The sequence below is a fragment of the Gymnodraco acuticeps genome, unplaced genomic scaffold, assembly GCF_902827175.1.
Source record: "Gymnodraco acuticeps unplaced genomic scaffold, fGymAcu1.1, whole genome shotgun sequence".
NCBI classification, from domain to species: Eukaryota; Metazoa; Chordata; class Actinopteri; order Perciformes; family Bathydraconidae; genus Gymnodraco; species Gymnodraco acuticeps.
The window spans coordinates 763504-787045 of NW_022990720.1; the positions used below are offsets into that span (position 1 = coordinate 763504).

General features: G+C 41.8%; 1 protein-coding gene across 2 annotated transcripts; it reads right to left on the minus strand.

Moving 5' to 3' along the window:
• Positions 1-3871: 3871 nt before the first annotated feature.
• On the minus strand, positions 3872-7893 carry LOC117556373 (protein ALP1-like). Of its 2 annotated transcripts, XM_034231673.1 has the most exons (4): positions 7691-7893; positions 6621-7257; positions 6094-6397; positions 3872-4946 (listed from the first exon to the last, which is right to left on the minus strand). In XM_034231673.1, the coding sequence occupies exons 2-4, from the start codon at positions 6883-6885 to the stop codon at positions 4049-4051; spliced, it is 1467 nt and encodes a 488-aa protein (XP_034087564.1). In that variant the 5' UTR covers positions 6886-7257; positions 7691-7893; the 3' UTR covers positions 3872-4048. The 2 variants fall into 2 exon arrangements, with proteins under 2 accessions (XP_034087564.1, XP_034087565.1); XM_034231674.1 differs by lacking the exon at positions 7691-7893 and having other exon boundaries at positions 6621-7295.
• Positions 7894-23542: the final 15649 nt, after the last annotated feature.

Here is a 23542-nt window from a genome sequence, read left to right on the forward strand (position 1 = left end):
ATAGGATGTGATAACACAAATTGTGAAACTACCTGATTTCATTTTGAATGTGTTGGTATAACAGTTGCCCCCAAAGGAAGCTGGTATTGTGACAAATGTCATCAGCATGTCCCCTCTCAAAAGAAACAGAAGTATTAATCAATCTGAATGACAGTGTATATATTTATTTGATTGAACATGTTTCTTTTACATCAAATCTATATAAAGAACATGTAAGTGTAACAATCAAAAAAGGTTGTGCACACTGAAATGACACAAAAAGCATCATTATTTAAACTGACACTGAAAGAGCAAAATCTCAGCTCAAATATCCAAAACTCTAAACACATGTTCAGCTCTGCACCCAATTTGCAATTCAACTTTCCACTTTTTGAAAAGTATAACAACAGTATATTTGTGTTTCTGCACATATTTTGGAGACTTGAACAATCTTTATTTGAAGAATTCTCTATATAAAACGCCATAAAAGATGAGTGTGCTTAAGCACGATGGTGTGTAGTTGGTTTTACAAAATGTCTTGTGCTATAAATGAAGTGTGTGCCATTTGGTGCAAAAGTTTGGTTTTGGTAAGTGTTTCTGTAGTTGCAGAGCTTCATTCTGCAGTATATATCAGGTGTTTTGCACTTTGTGTGTATGGTTTTGTGAATGTGTTTTGAGAAAATAAGTGTTTTAGCAAAAATGTGTTTTAGCATTGAAAAAAACTGTAATATGGACACAATGTTAATCTATCTCTGTTATGTGAGGTGATCTCTGCAGCTTACAGTTAAAGGAGCATGCACTTGTTTTTCACCCTTTTTCAATGGGTAAATTGGAAACCTGTAATAAATATAATACTTTGCCCTTTCAATTGTTTTTTTCAAAATGTATTTACCCAAGCTTGAATATTCTACCAGTACTATTACAGTGCGCAGTGCAGGTCTGAAACCACATTCAAGCAATTTGGGATGTGTCCAATCTGACAATAGAAAACTTGAGAGAAAGACATTAATCTTCCATGCCTGAAAACAGCTTAAATAATGTTTCAAACATTCCCCTACACAACCAATCCCCAAATCACTTTTCTGATTATCAAGGCATTTAATTGACCAAGTACAACATTGACAATAATGTAATAATAATAATAATTACAATACAAACATGTAATATTTTTAAATCTGATATGGGTTGATTGGGATGTAACAGAATGTAAAGGCTCAATCAACGGGTATTACAGTGTCACACAAATTATTCAGGTCGCAGCACGCTTCAGCTATTTTATCCATCAATGTAATCCCATCTACATCTTTAGAAAGTAAAAAATCTATAGGAATTGGTCCTCCCAAAATGGTATATCGCTGCCTTACACATCCTATGACACGCTCAACATGAATTCGCACGTTAGCAATTTTCCTTGTGTCAATAACATCTTTCATTGATAATTGTTTCCGGCCTTTCATGAATGCAGGCACCTTAACCTCAGCACACATGAAACCCACTGAGTCACTTATATTGAAACCTCGGTCTGCCAAAATCAAATCACCAGGCAAAATGTTATCTAAGAAGCCATCATTTTCTGTAATATGCTTATCACTGGACCTGCCACCCCATGCCCTTGAAATGAATGATATAACACCCTGCGGACAGACTCCTATGAGAAATTGTATGGTGTTGTGATGTTTGTAGTTTGACCAAGTCTGAGCCCGTGCCATTACATTTGATGGCCTGTCAATGAAAACTTCGAAGCAGTCTATTATAACAGCCACTTTAGTACCAAAATGAGTGCGGAAATCCATAGGCATTGTCAGTTGGAGTTCCTCCCGAGATGGCCACTTCAAAAGGAAACTCATACGTTTGAACATGACGTCGATAATCAAGGTAAACACACAGGATACTGTAGACGTGGATGTGTTGAATTTATAAGCCAGCTCTTGCAGGGCTTGGTTTAATCTTAATTTCATTAGTGTCAGTATAAACTGTGGAAATGTAGACAGTGAACTCTTACCCCCAAAACACACCAGGAGCGTCTGCGTCGCGTTACGGCCGCGCCGCGGTGGTCGTAAGGATCGCGGCCACTCTAGTCAATGGGTGCTATTACACCACACGCGCCGTGTTACGGCTCAGACGCGTCCCAGAAGCGGCTCGGCGCAGCGCTTCTCTAAAATTAGGATGAATCTTATTTTTGCCGCGGCGCAGCCGTAAGGTAAAGTCGGGCAGGCAGCCCCCCCCTCGCAGGAAGTGGAAAGGTGAGCATCCGGGCCAGGCCCATCCCCCACATATACTAATTTAGCAGACCCCACAACACCTCCACTACGAAACACACCATGGACAACGAGGTGTTAATAATGGAAGTGGAGAAACACACAATTTTATATGATGTAACCAATGCTTTTTACAAGGACAACATCAGAAAGGACAAGGCCTGGTTTTTAGTCGCTGCAGTTTGTGGAGTGGAAGGTAACAACTACATATTAATGTTTTAAAGTTAATTAATACTTGTAGGTACAGTACAGAGCCATTCAGTAGTTTAACATCTTGTGAAAGTCGTTAAAAAACTGTTCAGTAAACTTGCATTTCACAATAAAGTAAGATCTTATTTCCTATATCAAGATTATTATATTATTATTATTTTGTATTTATATTTTTATAAATATTGGTTTTTTAACTATACTTTATCTTGTGAATTTCGCCCAGGGATCAATACAGTTGTGTTTAACTCTTTATAATGATATTATATTTTTGTATTATAATTTGTTTTTATTCATGTGTTATAACAACTACCCAAAATACTCTCAATAATGTTTAAATACAGTATGCTGTGGTGGAAAACCTTGCATTTATAGTCAGATAAATTGTGAGGACAGACAAGAATAATTTGGCAGTCATTTGTCAGACAAAACTATTTATTATAAATTGTATTACATACACAGAAAAAATATGTGAAATCATGTTATTAATCTGAATCTATTCTTTGTTTCAGTCGACATTTGCAAGGCACGATGGAAGTCACTCCGGGATGCTTTTGTTAAAAACAGGAAGAAATCTCTCCCAAGTGGATCTGCAGGTGGCACGCAAAAGGGCTGGAAGTATACAGACCTAATGTCCTTCCTTTTGCCCTATGTACAGCAAAGGAGGTATGTATGCACATATTTTAATTTATATAATTTTGTAATTTGTGATGATGTATTGCAAAGGGTATGAAATACTTTATTTTAAATTACATAAATATGTTCCTATTGCATAAATTAATCCCCAGAAAAAAGGTTTTAATTGTTTTCATGTTGTTGTTTCTTTTAATATAGTTCTACAAGCAGCTTGAGCAATCCTTCCTCTGTAGAAGACATGGAGAGAGCATCTACACCCCTGTCATTGGAAACAGAGGAACATGCCAGGACAGCATGTGGATCTCCAGCCCCACCACCTACAGCCCCACCACCTCTGGTACCCACAACCTCTGCAGAGAGGCAAAGGCCCTCTAGGTCCCGTAGCCCCAGGGATCCCATTTCCACACCAGCAGCAGCCCAGCGTTCCACACGGGACACAAGGAGGAGGCCACAGAGCACAGACCTTGGAGAGCAGCTGATACATCTACTGCAGGAACCTCCAACTGCACCACACATGCCAGACTCAGAATTAGAGGAGTCATACTACTTTGCTCTCAGTCTTGTGCCCTTGATGCAAAGACTGGACAAAGACAGAAAACATCAGGTGCCATCACAAGTGCCATTGTACAATAATTAATCAAATATAGGGCTACTACATTTTCATTTGTAATATTTTTTTACATCATTGAAAAAAAAACTACCCAGAGTATAACCTTGTATTTATAGTCAGATAAATTGTGAGGACAGACAAGAATAATTTGGCAGTCATTTCTCAGACAAAACTATTTATTATGAAATGTATTATAAAATAAATACATAATAACATAGGATAGAAAAAATAAAGAACAGTTTTTTCCAAATGCAACAATAACCTGTCTTTGGGAGTACAACAACTAACTTTTTTAAATTCTCTGGAATGAAAAAACACATCTTTCAATCATTTTAGTATCTTTTGTGTGTTCCAGTAATCACACCATCCTGTCCTGCCAAGACACACTGACCTCAGGAGAGTTGAAGAAGGTGCAGAAAGCCTTCCTCACATTACAGGCCTCTCTTGATGCCCTGTTTCCTCCCATGTTTCTCAATGGTGCCATGTGTCTTCCCTGCTGCTCTTCCTCATCCAGCAACCTCTGGTTTTCACTAGGGGCCAGCAGGAAGTTGTGAAGGATGCATGCAGCCACCACAAGCTTGTCCACGTTTTTCGGGTGCAGGTTGATGCGACGATGGAAGATTCTCCACCTGGAGGCCAGAATGCCAAAAGCATTTTCCACCACCATCCTTGCTCTGGAAAGTCTGTAATTTAAAATCCTCTTTTGTTGAGTGAGGTTCTTTCCAGGGTATGGTCTCATCAGGTATGGCTTGAGTGGGAAAGCTGCGTCACCCACCATGACGAATGGCATCTCACCCAGGTGAGCAGCACCAGGTAGAGAGGTACTGGTTGGAACATGAAGTGTTCTGGCCTCCAGTCCTTTCCCCAAATCCGATCCGGCATACACCCCACCATCACTTGTTCTTCCGAAGTCCCCCACTTGAATTACTCGGAACCTGTAGTCAGCATCAACAAGTGCCAAAAGCACTATGGAAAATGTCTTCTTGTTGTTGAAGTACTGACTCCCAGACAGTGGTGGTGCTTGGATGACGATGTGCTTTCCGTCTATTGCTCCCAAGCAATTTGGGAAATTCCATTTTTCCCAGAATCCTTGTGCAACCTCCTTCCACGTGTCTTCTGTTGGCCTGGGTAGGAACCTCTCCATCATAATTTTTTCAATGGCTGCACACACCATATGGATAGCTTCTCTCACAGTACTGCATCCTAGGCGATAGCTGAATGCTAGGCTGACCAGTGAGTCCCCGGAAGCCAAGTATCTGTGAAGGGAAAAACAAGCAAAGAATTAATAAGTGAAATCATTTTATTAATCGGAATCTATTCTTTTTTGCAAGGCGAAATGGAAGTCACTGAGGGATGCTTTCGTCAAAAACCGGAAGAAGTCCATCCCAAGTGGATCTGCAGGTGGCTCGCAGAAGGCCTGGAAGTATTCAGAGATAATGTCCTTCATTTTGCCATATATACAGCAAAGGAGGTATGTATGCACATTTTTTTATTTATATAATTTTGTAACTTTGTAATTTGTCATGATGTATTGCAAAGGGTATGAAAGAGTTTATTTTAAATTACATACATATGTTCATATTGCATAAATTAATCCCAGGAAAAAATATTTTAATTGATTTCATGTTGTTGTTTCTTTTAATATAGTTCTACAAGCAGCTTGGGAAATCCTTCCCCATTAGAAGAGATAGAGAGAGCATCTACACCAGGAGCAGCATCTGGATATTCAGGCCCACGCACACCACCTACAGCCCCACCACCTCTGGTACCCACAACCTCTGCAGAGAGGAGGCCCTCTAGGTCCCGTAGCCCCCAGGGATCCACACCAGCAGCGGCGGCCCAGCGTTCCACAAAGAGGAGGCCACAGAGCACAGACCTTGGGGAGCAACTAATGCAGGAACCTCCAGCCACACCACATATGCCAGACTCACCACTTGAAGAGTCATACTACTTTGCTCTGTCTGGTGCCTCTGCTACAAAGGCTGGACATAGACAGGAAACATCGGGCAAAAATAGCTATTTTAAACACCTTCCATAGTCTTCAAAGAGAGAGTACAAAACCACAGGAACATTGGCAGCCAATTGTCCATCCCCCCACGTCACAACACTCCACTCACACCTCCAGGCCAGTAGCCCTTCGGCCAACTCCACCCCAACCCCCACAAGCCCAATCAACAGGGCCATTCGCAAACATGCTGTTCTCCAACAGTGGCTCTGCATGGCAGGATGGGTCTCAATATGAAGACTTGTAATTCATATTGTTTTTACTGTAAATAGTTCCTTTTTTTGTGTTGATTTGCTGTTATTTGTGTTTAAAATGTTGTTTTGGGTGATATGTTTCTAATTAAAACGTTTATTATACTTGTGGTCAGTGATTTATTGTCTGTGAAATGGGCATCTTACCTCAGTGCAACAGCCAGTCTCTGCTTGGGTTCTATGGCAGCTCTGAAATTTGTGGATTGTCTGGTCAGTTCAGGGCCCAGGAGGGACAGAAGTTCATCCATCTGCTCTGCACTCATCCGAAAATATTGGTGATGTCGTTGGCTGTCCAGCCTCAGCTCAGCCACGAGGTGATGAAAATCACCTTGTTGTCTCCTTTGCTGGTTGAGGGGGTGCATCCATAACCGGCTCCTTCTCCTCCCCCCATCCCCCCGTAGTCTTTCAAGTAGGAGAATACATGCCAGCGTTCTCCTCCGGTTTACAGGCACTGTAAATGATATATATATAGAATAATTATGATGATGAATGCATATTTTTTACCAGTAAAATACAGCAACACATCTTTGATTCATGTCGTTTATAACTGGAATATTACAATTATTATTAACTGTGTCTGTAGTCTACAACACAACAAAATAGGATATAACAACAATAAACACGATTTAAACAGACACAAACATAAACCATTTAACTACGTATAGCCTACTTACTTGTAGAAGTACAAATGTCCAGGAAATATTCCAAAATCAACAACAACTGCGAGGCTGCACACACGACGCTCCGCTTCCGCAACGTTTTGAAATGCGTCTGGTGTGTGTTGTCGCAGGAGGAGGTCGCAGCCACAATGTAACGCGGCGCAGACGCTCCTGGTGTGTTTTGGGGGTTAGCGTTCACACTGATGTGCAGTTCCACAAGATTGTATACCATCATTAGAATGGCAAAAGTAGGAAGTCCCGTGTAGAACACGGTCATCATCGCCCTTAAATGTACTCTCTGAAATTGTGGACTTTACAAGCTTTTCTTTTAAGTTAACATTTTCTATTGTTACATTATTCATTTCAAATGACATTTTGTCAATCATTTCACCAGTCAAATCAGTCTGAGTTGCAGTGCCAGTATCTGGTTCAATCACTCCTTCTTCTTCCCCAGTGGCTCCCAGGACTGGTGCGGGCTCTTCTGGAGATGGTATATCAGATACCATGCAGAGATCAAGTAGTGCGATGGATGACCTTTTTCTGGCGCGTTTATACCTGGCATGTGTAGCAGGGGAAGGTGCTGTAATTTTCTCGTGTCCCAATTTGACAGACCAGTCAGGATGATTTTTGTCAAAAAGTGCCACTGATTTACCTGCAAATAAATCAGATTGTAGGTCAGTTATATCCTGGGTGAACTGTTAATTAATACAAATGTGACCTCTTTTGACAGGCGAAGTCAGACTTTAGATATATTTAAAATGCTGGTGTCAAGACATTGAGGAAACCAAAAGCCTCTGAAAAGGTGCCAGGGACTGTACAGCCTTCACTGTTTACATATAATCAAATGGCCAGTAGGGGGAGGAATTACTTTAAATTACAGTTAAACGAAGCACTGCAGGGGATTGACAGACTGGTGTGAAGATGACCTGAGCCAAGGAATGACTTTACTTTGTAGATACTCCACAATCTGATATGTCGATCGATGACACAGACTCCAGGATTCCTATTTCCTTGTTAAGATACATGTCTTAGTATGTGGGTTGTATGTTGATTTTGAATGTTTGTATGTAAAACCTGACACTTACCTGACGTGAAATGATCCCCACAAACGCGAGTATAGTTGTGGTTGGATGGTTTGAGATCCTCCCGTCCGATCCTATTGAGCCATTTTTCCCGTCGACGCTTTGAAAGTTCATGTGTTGCTTCACCCTGGTGTGTTATAACCGCCGGCAGCCTGTAAAATGACTTCGGCCCCCTGTTTCGATCACCTCTGTTGCCGCAGCCAACAATAGCACAGAAGTTAAGCATTACCCGTGACGTCATATGCAAAGCTTCTATACAAATATTCAAGTGTCCCAGTCCTTGACTTTTCCTGAAAGTGTGTTATGTAGCACACTGTTGTTAAAAATGGTCAATATGAAGTCAGATTGAAAAAATCGCCCAAAAAATGCCATTTATACCCATATCCGCCGGCGGGTAGTATTTACCTCATAGAAAATGCAGCGTAAACATGACGTGTTGCTATAGCAACGCCTTTTGTCTACTGCGGTTCCTTATAGATAGAGAGATAGAGAGAGAGATAGATAGTTGTAGATAGATAGAGAGATTTGTACCTAAACAAAACACAAGTCTAACACCAAGCGTTTAAATCAGCACTGGTAGCGATATGTTATACTTCATGCTATCTGCACAAACTATATCATATGAAAAGCTGAGAGTCCACAGATTCTATTGGTATAAATTTCATCCCTGTGTGATCAAAACTCACTGTTCTGTATTATAAATAAAAGAACATTGTACCTTGAAATTCAATAGCGGGTACATTTTACCTGTTGGCGGTTTTAGGTATACAGCGACCTCTGGCGGTTCTAGTGTTAAAAGTGATTCTTGCAGTGACAACTGAAAATAGCAAGCTTCTACAGTTGCACTAAGTTTTTATAACAGTTAAATATTATTTTAATAATACATTTATTTTAATGTTGATGAATTTAGAACGGTTTATTCATAACCTGAATATCTTAGTAGTACACTGTTGAATTTAAAAAACACATTAAAATAAAAAAATCATTATATCTATAGCCCCTGAATAAACAAACACACCTCTTTCTTAAATAACACACTTGCTCTGCAATAATATGTTTTACGTTTCTTGATATTTCTGTTAGGAAAGGACATGCCTGAGAGACACGACTGCCTCACCATTTTCTCTTTCTCTGAGGGTCCAGAAGAACATCCAAGAGGGAAAGGAAAAGCTGATGTTAGGAGATTTAAGACCAGTACAAGACATTCACTAAGATACACTTGTATTGTAACAGAAAGACCTGCACACTGAATAGTTTTGTAGTCCAACAGGAACTTAATTTGTGTGTTGTGTTTTACGTTGCACCTCAGAGACTGTGTGATTATTGTCAGGCCTATGAAGTTATGCAGAAAAAAAAAGTGCTTTGGACAATAAGAAATATAACGTTTTTTTAGATTGAAAATGCTATTACTGTATTACTAATATCTCACATCTGAGGGTTTAATCAAAAAAAGAAAAGAAGAGGCACCCTAAAATAAAGATTGGTCTTTAAATACATTTAGTTGATTTTGTCTTTTGAATTGTTTGTCTAAAACATCACTTTAAGTCAGTCTATTATTTTCGGGAGTGACAGGGAATGTCTCAAAGATACGTCAATCAAGTGGCACCTGCTAACGGGGTGGTGGATGATAGGCTTGCATCTAAAAACGTTAAAAAAAACATCATTATTTTTGTTTTTTACTTTTCTTTGTTTTGTTACTTTTTTTTTAACAGTGCGTGCTATACACCACACTCGGTCACGATGGACTGGTTGGTGACCACTGATCTATGGCATAGACTTGGTGTGTGTGATTGACAACATGGAATTGCCCACATTGAGTATTGTCTTGCTGATCACAAAGTTTACAAAGTATTGGTACTGAGATAGAAATGTACGTATGTTGTCTGCGAGTGGTCAGTGATAGCCAACTCAATAAACCCCTATAGAATGCAACGGTGAGTAGGGACTTTAAGTGATGATAATAAAATATATGTATATGTCTACTACTGTCTTTCACAGAACTGTCTAATTTATCTAGAACATTTTGTATTTAGTATTCTCTGAGGTTGGTATACTTGCTGCTGTTTATTGTTTTCATTTTATTACGTTTATACCGTTTTTTCCAACTTGAACGTTTTTTTTTAAGCCTCAACACACTGCTGCTACTGTAACTAAATAATTTCCCAATTTGGGATCAATAAATTATCTACTGTATCCATCTATCTATCCATCCGTCCGTCTGTCTATCTAAAATAAAGTTACACATGCTATTTTGAGTGCACAAGTGCTTACCAGTGCTAATGATGGCATAACGCTGGGAACTTCTTCCCCCCAACAACTGCCATCTTGTCTACGTAACGGAAGTTGCTGAACCAGCTGCAATTCTGTTAACCACACCACTATACAAATAACAACAATACATGTGTTTTTTGCTTTCTGTAAACATTTACGCTGATGGCTAGCTAGCGGCAATCTTCACTTGGGGAGACGAATGGTGAGGGCACAGCAGCCTCTGAGAGCAAATATAGAAAACTCTACACAGTTGGAATTTAAACAGTGCTTAAGTGTTCATGAAAGTGTACTAAGGGAAGTATCCAACATTGAGACACATCATCTGTAAAATGGAGGAGGCTGCCTGCATTGAAGAATGATGGGCAGCAACAGAGAGCTGCTGCTGGACAGGCAGAAAATCCCGCTGTCATTGAGATGTTACAGCGTCCTCGGCTTTGCTGTCGCTCACATCCATTACCTGGATCTCACATCACAACACACTGTGGGTCTGAGCCTCAGTAAGCTCCCAGGGATCATCATTCATCTGCTGCCCAGCCTGCACACTCTTCACACAGACTCAGCCTGCAGCACTGTGTGTGTGTGTGTGTGTGTGTGTGTGTGTGTGTGTGTGTGTGTGTGTGTGTGTGTGTGTGTGTGTGTGTGTGTGTGTGTGTGTGTGTGTGTGTGGAAGGGAAATACATTTAGCTGAATCCAATACTGTAGATGTATGTAGTGTTAGGGACACTACATCACAGTAATGCTGCTTACACACACACAAATCGTTGCGGGTCTTTCTCCCCTCGGTTTATTTCTTATTCGTCCTCTCAACCTCTCCTTGCTCCATACCATGTCAGTTCAATTCACACTATATTAGTGTGAATACATTTCAGTTTATTCAACTAATAAGGAAACCAATAATGATTGATAGTGATGCTTAAAACATTGAGTTGCACATAAGTTGTGAACAGTTCATCCAGAGTAACCTTCTCTTCTCAGATTTTTCAATTTTTATAATTCTTAAAGGCCTGAAGAGTTGAAAATGTACCAACAATGTATTTTTAGACCAAATGTGTTGGTACATCTGTAATAATTACTGTATGGATATGGTAAAAGCATTATCAGCCTTACATGAGTAATAATAGCATTGGTACCAATACCAAGTTTGTAGCATTGGTAGTTAAAAAGTAAATCTGTGGTGAGGATTGAGACCACTGTTAGAGTTGAACTGGTGACTTTCATGGTTGCTTTAGGAAACTAACATTAATGTTTGGCTAGATAATAAACACAGTTATTATGAAAGTAAAATCAAAGCCTTTGTTGGTGTTTTCAACTGCAGCCGTCATAGTAAACACAATCACTCAAAAAACGTAAGCACAGTTTAGTGTTTTTGTTTCATTCTGACAATGAAGCATTTACTGCGAATAAATGCCAAGTTTCAGGAAGTATAGGTCCTTTTAGGTTTTGATTATAGAATTATATAATAGTTGTAATGCATCAGAGAATGGGCCCTATCAGGCTACATCAGGAAAAGCCAGAGAAAAAGATTTGTCGAAAAATAATCTTATTTTGGCATGTGTTTTGGGGCACTTGCAAAATTGAGTGATGCTGTCATTTTTCTTGGAAGGAAAGTCTCTGATTAACCAGTTAAGCCCTGAGCCTGTTTTTCAGGCCTCAGGCTCGAAAATGACATTCCCAGAACAAATGACTATAGCTTCACTTCTAAAAGGGGTACATTAATAATCTTTTTTCTCAAAGCAATGATAAACCTGTGAGTTGGATGTAGAAAAGTCAGAATCAATATAGATTTATTTTTATTTTAAAGTGGACCTATCATGTTATATTTGACAAATATATTGCAGGGCCATACCTATAAAAAACATGTCTGTGAAGTTTTTTTTTCAAAATACCAAACAGATCATGAATTTTAGCCATGCCTCATTTCGCTCTATTTTCTCTTTTCCAGCCCTGTTTTTGCAGGGGCTGATTCTGTGATGTAGCTTTAGTGCAAATGAGCTGCAGCTGACCACGCCCCCCGGCAGGAGAGGGGAGTGTAATCTGAGATCAGCTGTGCTGGGCTCTCAGAAGAGGGGGAGGAAAAGAGAGGCTTTGTCCTCCGTGTTTTATTCTTATATGATTATATATAGTCGTTATTAATTTGTTTTAAAGCTCAATAAATAACAAAGAAGACCTTTGATCTGCACTTTTCAAATGTTGTCCGGAAGATTTAAACTTTAACGGACATGATCGGCGGAAAAAAAATCTAACTGAAACTCTGCCGCACTCTGCTCGTTCCTTTGGAAGAGGCGGAGAGGTGGGTGTTTGTCATCTGCTGGTGGCAAACCGGAGAGAATTACAGCGAGGGAGGGATTGCATTGAATAACAGCAGCAGGAGCAAACGCTTGCCTCGGGGAGGGAGAAAAAGAGCCACAGCGGAGAATAAACAGAAGGGCAACCACAGTTAGCTGAGTTTCTTCCCGTTAAGTGGGCATGACACATTAATTAAACGTATGTGAAAGTTATGAAATATCTTGAATCACAACATTTAGTCTATTTTCTATTACTTTTCGAAATGTCGCTATTTAATTTATTATTTATTTATGTAAATATTCCCTATCATGTCTATTTAAGTCCCATTTCTTGTTTTTATAGTGTCTTGTTGTTTTTATATTGTCTTGTTGTTTTCATATTGTCTTGTTGTTGCGTGTTGGCACCTTGAGTTCATTGTAATTTCGTTCCTGTACAATGACAAATTAAATATCTATCTATGATAGCATCCTATCCTCTGATGCATTACTACCAGTGGCGGCGCCAGGGTATGGCTGGGGTAGGCTACAGCCATACCAAGAAATGGCTTAGCCCTACCTTAGCCCCACCATGAAACAGTATGTTAAAGTAAGCATGTTGAGAACACGGATTGCGAAAATCTACCGGTCGTGTCCACAACACACAAACTGATCCTGCTGTAACAACAAGTGCACGTTACTGACGCAATATGGTTGAGACCATTCAGGCTTATGCTAGAGGGGTGCAAGGAATAGTCTAAGTAGTGGGGGAGTTTTATACACTAAAGGTGTGGTCATTCTCTCGCGTTATAATATCAGCGCGGCCGCGGTCAGATCAGAATGCCTCCGAATGCAATTTGAACAGACCTACAGCCAATCAGAGCAACGAAACGTTGGGTCTGCTGCGTCATGCATTACTGATTCGTCACGTTCACAGTGAAAAGTCCCCAAACTCGCGCCGATTAAATTGCCGACAGACAGCAGAACTTCTAGGATTAATTGTATATTTCGGATGGATAGATTTGTTCTTAAACGCCCTCGCATTGAGGTACAAGTCGAACAGGTGCCAGAGTCACACGACCCACCTGAAGAGTGAATAGTGAGTTTTGAATATATTTTGTAATAATGGGTCATTTAAAAAAGTGTTTTGTATGACAATAGAGATACAGGCTATCTGTTGTGTGCTGTGTCTGTCTCTCTCTGTTTACCTGTGTCTCTGTCTCTCTCCCTCACTCTCCCTCTCTCTCCCTCTCTCCGTGTCAGTTCTATATGCCAACTTTTCTTGTTTCTGCCGCTGCGTAGCATGTTGTAACAACGTGGAATTAGCAGAATAGGCTATTGTATTGTTTAACTCACACCTGTTGCTCTCGATGTAATTTAGCTGATAAAAGGAGACTAATAAAAGCCTCACACGTGCGTTTCACTGTCAAGGGGTGCGATATAGCGTGTATGTAATTACATTACAAATACTGACTTGAGCCTCACCACTGTATGGGTTAGCCCTACCATAGATTATCCAACAAAAATACTCTGGCGCCGCCACTGATTACTACGTGTTTTCGAAATGTATTTTAAAATGCATGCCCACCCTAATGTCTGAAGACCTGATGTCTGAAGACCTGCAGTGAGTGAAGAAAAAACTAAACGACCTGCAGACAACTCTCCCCATCTTGCTCCATCATTAAGGTCTTGCATTTCCTCTTGTTTCCCTGTGTCTCCTAGGTCTCCTATTTACCTCAGATCCATCAATCTCTCCTTCTTCATCCAATAACCCGCCTCTCTCTCACTCTCATTATCTCTCGTATCTTTGATCTCACTTGTGGGATCTTGTTATCGGCTCCTGCTTTAAATTCGTCTCTCGCCTTCTCTCTTTCTTTCTTTGTTCCAGAGAGTGGTCGGTAAACACACAAGCTGAAATCCATGAGGTAAATTGAAAAACAGTAATGTGCTTCAGGATTTCCCTTATCTGCTAATTACTATTCTTTAAACTGAAAATATCCATTTAAGTACAGCATATTTAAATCTTTCCGGTGAAAATAATTCCTATTTAGCATGAAACCTAATTGAGAATGCAGTTAAGTTATAAGGGAAAGTCATTTTGTGTGACAGAAACACACAAACGTACACGTTACTGACCACCATTGCTAAAAAGGGTATACCATGTAGAAAAAAATATATTTAAAGCGTCTCTTATAATGTTTTACCAACTGTTGTAGAGTTGCATTTAAATAACTGTTTCGATGTGTTCCAGTCAGGCTTTCGTCCAAACCACAGCACTGAGACTGCTCTTGTAAAGGTCTTTAATGACATCCACTTAAACACAGACAGTGGCAGAACTTCAGTGTTAGTATTATTAGATCTCAGTGCTGCGTTTGACACTGTTGACCACAGCATATTACTAGAGCGACTGGAAAACTGGGTGGGACTTTCGGAAACAGTTCTAAATTGGTTTGAATCCTACCTAAAGGACAGAAACAACTTTGTTTCTATAGGTACATACATATCTGAGTTGACAAATATGACATGTGGGGTTCCTCAAGGCTCCATCTTGGGGCCTCTTCTCTTTAACATCTACATGCTACCACTGGCTCAGATAATGAAAAACAACAAAATAAGTTACCATAGCTATGCAGATGACACACAAATCTACGTAACAATTTCACCAGGAGACTATGCTCCAATTCAAACACTGAGTAAGTGCATTGAACAAATCAATGACTGGATGTGTCAGAACTTTCTCCAAATAAACAAAGATAAAACTGAGGTAATGGTTTTTGGAGCGAAGTCAGAACGTATAAAAGTGAGCGCTGAGCTTCAGTCTGCAATGTTCAAAACAACAGATAAAGCCAGAAATCTAGGTGTAGTCATGGGCTCTGACCTGAGTTTCAACAGTCACATTAAAACAGTTACTAAATCAGCCTACTATCACCTAAAGAATATATCTAGGATTAAAAGACTAATGAAGCTTAGCGCAAGTTCAGACAGGAAGACCTATCACTCCGTATTGCACGTCATGGCAATACTCGCTCCCTGCACTAATGACAGGGAGCGCCACTCCTCAGCTAACCTATCACTCCCCTCCATTTACAAGCCTAATCATCGCACCTGTTAATCCCTCTATATATGCTCTCCCCTTTCCTATCAGCTGTCTTCCAGGTGTCAACGCGCAAGCAGCAGCAGGGCTTCGTCCCAGCTCCAGGCATTATTCATCAGCTCCGCAGTCTCGCGGATTAAGCTACAGGCGGCGTCCCCCAGTCGGCTAGCGGTTCCAGCCGGCCGCCCCGCAAACCCGGACGCGGGAGGAAAAAACAAGGAAATCGGGCTCCACGGAAGTTCCTCCGGCTAATGGAAATGGGCTACTTCACGCAAACAATTGACGCACGCCTTCAGTCTCTCAAGAGGGCATCACCGGCATCAGGGCCGCTCAAATGCGGCGCTTCACGTTCACGCGGAACGGGTCCTCATCGCATGCGAAGCTTTACCCATTGGCTTCAACCACAACCCCTCCTGCAGGCAGGCAGGGCGTAAGCTACATCCCATTGAAGCTACTTCCTCCTGCGCCTCACCTCTAAAACAGGCGTCAGGGTAGCGCTGGCAAGAGGCAGTTGCAACAAATTCACGAGATGTTTCGTATATCGTTATGACATTTGGGTCATCCAGAGTGAGATCGCTACCCCTTTAAGAGAGGGGTGTGGCGCGTGCATGCGTGCGCGGGCATGGTATGGTAGAGCAAGCGGGATACATGTTTTCTAGAAATAACGAGGCAGCAGAAAAAGGAAGGTCTGTGATCTTCCGAAACAGAAGAGCTAAATAAATGCAACGACCTCCCAAGAAGAGCTCGCCTCTCTCCAGTATTTCCGATAAAATGGGTTATTGAACCCGAAGCGTGTTGCTTCTGCCCTGGGAGACGACAGAGAGTCATCCCCCCCGTTTCCTCGACTACGGTCTGGGAGCCGACAGGAAGGTCAACACTATGCATTGCTACCTTTAGTTCAGGGTTAGGTCATTCCCAGCAGGCAGTGTTGGGTGTAACGTGTTACAGTATGGAGTTCAGTAACGTATTACTTGCATTACTAATGCAGTTCGGGTAATTACTACCCATTACAATGCTCAGTAACTAACGCAGTTTCAAGCTTCAACACAGTGTTACCTGAAATAAATGGCGTTTCGTAGGGCTTATTTTCCTCAATGACCAAGTCGCTGCACATTATCCTGTTTATGACACGACCAGATACTAAATAAATTATGAATTCACTCCCAATATTAATTTAATGATTATTGACTGAATGATCGTATTTTTCTCTTTTTCTTCTCCACTAAGAAATATTCCGTTTCTCGTTGCACCAACGGCTGGATCTGCGACAACAACATGTGTGTTTTACGTGCCGTTAAGTTCCAATGTATTGGTCTTTTATCGGTACCGGAGACATTTATAAAATATATGTCATGTATTATTGCTAAAAAACATTATATCGCAGTCTTAGTGTCGCCAACTCGTTTCTAATATGCAAAGACAACAAATGCGTCTATGATGTATTTTCGATCAGACGAGATCTCTCCCCCGTCTGTGTGCGAGGGGGCGGGGCAGTTTACACACACGCAGCTGCTACATGCAGCGGAGCACACTGCGGAGATGGCGGAGAGAACGCGCTCCGAGGTGTGGTTAAACTTTACCCGTCTCGATGTGGTGAATACTTGTTACCATAAGTGCAATAAGAGTTTAGCATGTAAGCACGAGCAATTTGTCTAAACATTTAGCAAAAGTGCACCGCATGCAGACGGAGGAATGTACCGGGTTCGACCGTCTTTCTAGCAGCTCTGTAGCTCCATCACGAGTAACGTTTCCACGTCAGGTGTTATGTATGCTAGCAGCAACACACGGAGTTAACTACATTATACAAACATGGGTTAATGATTAGAGGTAACTAAGTTATTTAGTTTGTTAAAATGTCAGCTATTCTGTTTACAGTCTGTCATCAGATTATTTAATACGATTTGTTAAAGGCTCAGGGCAATCTCGATGACAAAGGTCAATGTTCCCCCCTTTCTACGCACGGAGATAATGTAATCTTAATAGTGTGCAGGCCAAGGCTGGCTCTTCAAAGCAGATATTAACGACGCGCTTTAAAGTTCCCATCATCGTTCAGCGGAACTCTTTCAGCCTTAAGCGGCAGTCAAGTAAGGAAAAACTACGTGTGCACCGGCTATTCGGGTAAATAATATTAATAGCTGTCTCTCCCCAGTTCAAATCACCCACTGCTCAGGGAGATCTCCTCATGCGTTGCCTTTACGCATCTAGTGTTCAAATACAACATTACTAACCTATAACTGCGCTCAACTGGGAAAAGAGAAGAAGAAAGAAGAAGAGAATCCTCCAGGAGCACAGCGTTCCTAATCATGAGGAACTATAGGCCCAGTCACACACCTGGAGTTCCTAGGCATCACATCAAGCTCATGGTATTAACGTTCCTCTAACCAAACTGCGTGCATCCACATAAACGTCTTCAACAACAGTTGCTCTTCCTCATCGGGCAACCGTACTTTACATGCGGATATTCTTCGGCACGCCATCATCTCCCGTTTCCTGGACGTGGCATCCGCCGGCCTCACGACGACCACGTTTTCCCCCGACTTAAGGACGTGCACCGCACATCCTCCGTTTTGGGGGGGACATCTGCATGAGATCATCCGCATAGCGGCACACTCAGATTTCCACTATTGCTACACATTTATTATCACACTCGCTGGATCTAACACCTCGAAAAGAAGAAGTCAATCTAAAAAGCATCCGGGGCCTCTTAGCAGGAGTGCAGTTTAACGTTCGCTGTTCCGATCCCGGCTTTCCCAGCCTGTTCGCAAACCAGTCAGTCAAACTCATCCTCAAAGGTCTCATTAAAACGTTTCCCCCCGTCTTAGACCGGAGACGCCCTATTACACTCTCCACTTTACGCCTCATGCTCTCCAAACTTAGAAGTGGGTTATTCTCCCCTTATATCAATTCACTACTCGACGCTCTATTTCTCCTAGCTTTTTATGCCTTTCTTAGACCAGGTGAATTTACCACAGCTTCCCTTACATTCGATTCCAATCGAGACGTCAGCTTTTCTGACATATCCTTTCACGCTAGCCACTTTAGCTTATATCTTAAACACTCCAAATGCGGCGGCACCTGCTCTGTCATCGCCGCCCGCATCGACTCCCAGTTCTGCCCTTATAAATCCATGATCAAATTCCTACAGCTTAGACCTACCTCTAATCCTCTCTCACCATTATTCCTTATCTCAGGGAATTTTCCTTTAACTCAACGACAGTTCAATATCTATTTAAAACAAGTCCTCATTAAATCCGTGTTATCACCCCTTCTATACACGGGGCATTCCTTTAGAATAGCCGCAGCTACTTCCGCTGCTAATAAAGGTGTCTCATCCTCATCCCTGCAACAACTCGGACGGTGGTCCTCCTCCACTTTCTCATCCTACATTCGCCCTGACCCTCAATGCCGTGCTGGCTATCCAAAGGTCTCTCCAACCTTAAATTGGTACGTATGCATATAACTGGTGGTGGTGCATGTCAGCACGTATGTCGCCCCACGGCTCATGTTTATTCTGCATATCTAACCCTGTATGTCCAGGTTGTAAAACCTTCGGGTCTGTATAATGTGTCCCTGCTAAGGCAGGTTGCCCCGCACGTTCGGGAAGCCCTGCACATTCCGGTCCCGCACGTCGGGTCGCCGGTGCGTCCGGGATGCCCCGTTCGCCCGGGATGCCCCGTACGTCCGGGACGCCCTGTATGTCCGGGATGCCCTGTATGTCCAGGATGCCCCGTACGTCCGGGACGCCCTGTACGTCCAGGATACCCTGTATGTCCAGGATGCCCCATATGTCCGGGACGCCCTGTACGTCCAGGATGCCTCGTACGTCCGGGAAGCCCCGTATGTCCGGGTCGTTAACCTCCGGTCCGTATAATGTGTCCCTGCTAAAGTCAGGTTGCCCCGCATGTTCGGGAAGCCCTCCACGTTCCGGGCGCCCCGCACGTCGGGTCGCTCGGTGCGTCCGGGATGCCCCGTATGTCCGGGATGCCCCGTATGTCCGGGATGCCCCGTATGTCCGGGATGCCCCGTACGTCCGGGACGCCCCGTATGTCCGGGATGCCCTGTACGTCCAGGATGCCCCGTACGTCCGGGAAGCCCTGTACGTCCAGGATGCCCCATCCGGGATGCCCCGTACGTCCGGGGTGCCCCGTACGTCCGGGGTGCCCCGTACGTCCGGGATGCCCCGTACGTCCGGGAAGCCCTGTATGTCCAGGAAGGATGCCCGGGAGGCATCAGATGTTTAAATTCTCACACCTCTCATTTCTATCCGTAGATTTCCACTGCATCCCACAAGGTAAGATCCTTCACGTTCAGTACTTCATACTTCATTCTTTTGGGGGTTCATCGGAAACGGTTCTTCCCTTCCCGATTGATATCCTACAAAACCTGGGCCTAATCGCCAAAACACATTTCATTCACTTGTTATAAACTGTCATCATTATGTTTCATGTATATAATGTGACCGATAATAAATATGTATTCCATACATCACGTCTCTCCTGATTGAAATGTCACAGCAGGATTTGGAAAAACTTGTCCATGCTTTTATCTTCAGTAGACTCGACTACTGCAATGGTGTCTTCACAGGTATCACTAAAAAATCTATTAGGAAGCTGCAGCTGATTCAGAACGCTGCTGCTCGAGTCCTCACTAACACTAAGAAAGTGGATCACATCACTCCTGTTCTGAAGTCTTTACACTGGCTTCCTGTGTGTCAAAGAATATATTTCAAAATACTGCTGCTGGTTTATAAAGCACTGAATGGTTTAGGCCCAAATTACATTTCTGACCTCCTGCTAAATTATGAACCATCCAGATCTCTCAGGTCTTCAGGGACTGGTCAGCTTTCTGTCCCCAGAGTCAGAACTAAACATGGTAAAGCAGCGTTCAGTTATTATGCTCCAAATATCTGGAACAAACTCCCAGAAACCTGCAGGTCCGCTGCAACTCTGACTACTTTTAAATCCAGGCTGAAGACTTTTCTTTTTGTCGCTGCTTTTAATTGAACTATTCATATCATAGACTGCACTGTAACTTTTCTCCATGTATTTTTTCTTTTAATGTTTTTAATTTAAACGTAATTAATTTCTCCATGACATTTATGAGAGGGACTGCTCGAAAGTAGGATATTTGGGATATCCATCGTAGCCAGGGTTTACGATCAGTTTTTAGGTGAGTTGTACTGAGGAACAAGTATCACAGCACCGACGGGTGAAACATAGTGTTTTGGTAACACGGGTGTTCAGGTAACACTTAAAGACTTTGTTATGGAACGCAAAGCAGAGTAGGGGGCTAGTACACCCTCCTGAGGGTCCGATTGTGGATGTCATGCGAGCAAAACATGGTGAAAACCGTCTGAAACTCCATGACATTTATGAGAGGGACTGCTCGAATAGATGTCAGTGTTTGACTAAGGCGAATCCAGCTTCCATTCCTTTCACGAGCATTGGCTCAGCATTGATAACAGAAGTTTTCCTCACAGGGATATCCATCGTAGCCAAGGTTTACGATCAGTTTTTGGGTGATTTGTACTGAGGAACAAGTATCACATCACCGACGGGTGAAAATAGTGTTTTGGTAACACGGAGTGTTCAGGTAACACTTAAAGACTTTGTTATGGAACACAAAGCAGAGTAGGGGGCTAGTACACCCTCCTGAGGGTCCGATTGTGGATGTTATGCGAACATAACATGGTGAAAACAATCAGTCTAAATTAACAATCGGGACGGAAATGTTCGGATTTCCAAAGGGAGGTTCTGTGAATAAATTAAAAATCAAGAACCGAAATAATTGAACTATTCATATCTTAGACTGCACTGTAACTTTTATCTTTTAATGTTTATTTTATTAGCTTTTCTTTTTAATGACTGATTTTAAATGCCTTTGTCTGAATGTCTTTCATTTTTGCAAAGCACCTTGAATTGCCTGGTGCTGAAAGGTGCTATATAAATAAACTTGCCTTGCCTTGCTTTGCCTAAATCTGTTTGAATCCTTTCCCAGCTGCAGGATCAGGAAAATGAGACAATGCATCAAAATCTGCCAAAGTACCATGGCTGCTTGCTTTTATGCATTGTATCTATCTTTGTATGAGAGATTCTACAAGCACAGTGTATTTATTTTAAACTATACATCATGAAAAAAAAATACCTGGGAAGAAGAGTAACGCAACGTCCACACGGCGGCGTGCGTTGAAGCTTGTGGGCGGGCGTGTCTGAAACTCGACCAACAACCAATCACATGAATCTCCTGCCCCGGACACACAAGCACGCGGTTTAATTGGCTAGAGCTTATACTGGCATATGATTTGATTGGCTGACGCTTCCGCCGAAGCTTCAAAAGTTGAACATTGCTCAACTTGAAGCGAGCAAAGCGAAGCAACGCTCACACAATGCAGTTCGGCAAAGCGTGACGTCACATCATTCAAAGTGAATGGGCAGACGCGTTGAAGCTTCAACGCACGCCGCCGTGTGGACGGGCCGTAATCCAAAAAAAAAAGTTATATATGGTTTTCCAGTATTCAAATCAATATGTCAAGCAGACTGCTGAAAAGGAGTAGCAAAAAGTAAACATCTTTAGTTTAGTCTTTCATTCAGCAAAGCAGTGCTGAAATAGTGACGTGTCAGTGGTACTTGACACTCAAAATATGTAATATATAATGTACCTTAAAGGTAGGGAAGGTAAGAATGGAGAAACCAGCTCGAGTAAGCTACAATTTGAAAGTACGCAGCCGAAAAAAATCTGCCCCTTCCTTCAGACTTCCTTACAGAGCCCCTCCTCCAACACACACGAACGCACACATGACCAATGAGGGCACGATATAAGTTTGTGCACAGATGGAAGGCTGACAGGCAGGTAGGCCATCCAGTTACTTTAGCCGGGCCGGCTCAGATGATTGGTCGTGCTTTTTACAGTACTACGGCTTCCACAGATGAATGTTTTTTATGTATTTGTTGTCAAAGCATTTAATGTATTCATTGCTATCAGGATGTTAAGAGCATTCCATGGAATATAACAAAAAGTGTTTCTGAAGTGAATTACCTACCCCACCTTTAATATTTTAGGAATTGCTTTCCAAATATACTAGGTCGTAATATAAGGACAACCTGTCTGCCATGGTAGCAGGTGGCCTGAACAACATCTACAAAGTATTTGACTGGTAACAGATGCTCACTTTATTTCCTGTGTTTAGAGCTAATCATAATAAGGTATAGGTAAGGTGAGGAACGTTTATTTATATAGCGGATTTCAGACACAAAGGCAATTCAAAGTGCTTTAAAAAAGCATTCACACACAAACAAATGGTATCAAACAAAAGAAAATATAAAAGTAGAGTAGATCTTGAAAGTGGTGCAGAAGTATAATAATATATCTTAAGATTATCTATCTGTGTATCCTGGTCCGTATGTGCATGTTTTTCTATTTGAAACTAGTATATTATAAAAACAAATGTGTGAATAAATTATAATTATTTTACTAAAACTCATTGTGTCCACCAGTGTGTTCCCAGCTGATATCTTGGAAAAATTAAATATTTCAGATAAGCAAAAACCAGTAATCATGCATGTGTAAAACAATACGTTTTACAATAAACATAAAGACAAGTGAGCTTAAAATAATAGAATAAAGCAAAAATGATTAGCCGGCAACCTGAAAGGCACAGCTAAAATCTTTTGTTTTAGCATTGGTGGGCCTGTAGACATAATATGTTCCTAAATCCCTTACTGTTTTAATTTGAGAACTGTTTAAAAAGGAAATATTTCCTGATATATCAGCCATGGTGGCAGGCGGCCTGAATCTCTATACCTTCTACAGCCAACAACTGTATTTGGCTGATAGCAGGTGCTAACTTCATTCCCTGTGTTTAGTGCTAATTAGCAAATATTAGTATGTTAAAACACTAAACATATATCTAAACATAGTTAAGATTATACCTGGGTAGCATTAGCATTGTCATAACCTGGGCATCAGGTAACGTCCTCCTCTTCGTCCCCGTCGCGCTGCCTGTTGGCTGAATCTGTAGCTCTGAGCTCTGTTGGTGTGTAATGTCTGCCAACAAAAAAAGGCTTCTGGCACCACATGCAAACAAACAAGCAAACACTCTGCTCCATCTGTGCCTGCACCTCTCCCTCTGGACTGAAAAGAGACCACTTACTATTTTGGTCTCTTTGAAAATCTCCCACAAAAACAGCCATGATCGTACATTTTGAGACAATGATGGCGTAAATGTAATGT

Excerpts from the sequence above, each read along its gene's own strand:
- LOC117556373 (XM_034231673.1), bottom strand. The coding sequence starts at position 6,885 with ATGATGACCGTGTTCTACACGGGACTTCCTACTTTTGCCATTCTAATG. Across the intron at positions 6,398-6,620 it reads GGACATTTGTACTTCTACAA|TGCCTGTAAACCGGAGGAGA; the intron begins GTAAGTAGGCTA and ends TATCATTTACAG. Across the intron at positions 4,947-6,093 it reads AGACTGGCTGTTGCACTGAG|ATACTTGGCTTCCGGGGACT; the intron begins GTAAGATGCCCA and ends TTCCCTTCACAG.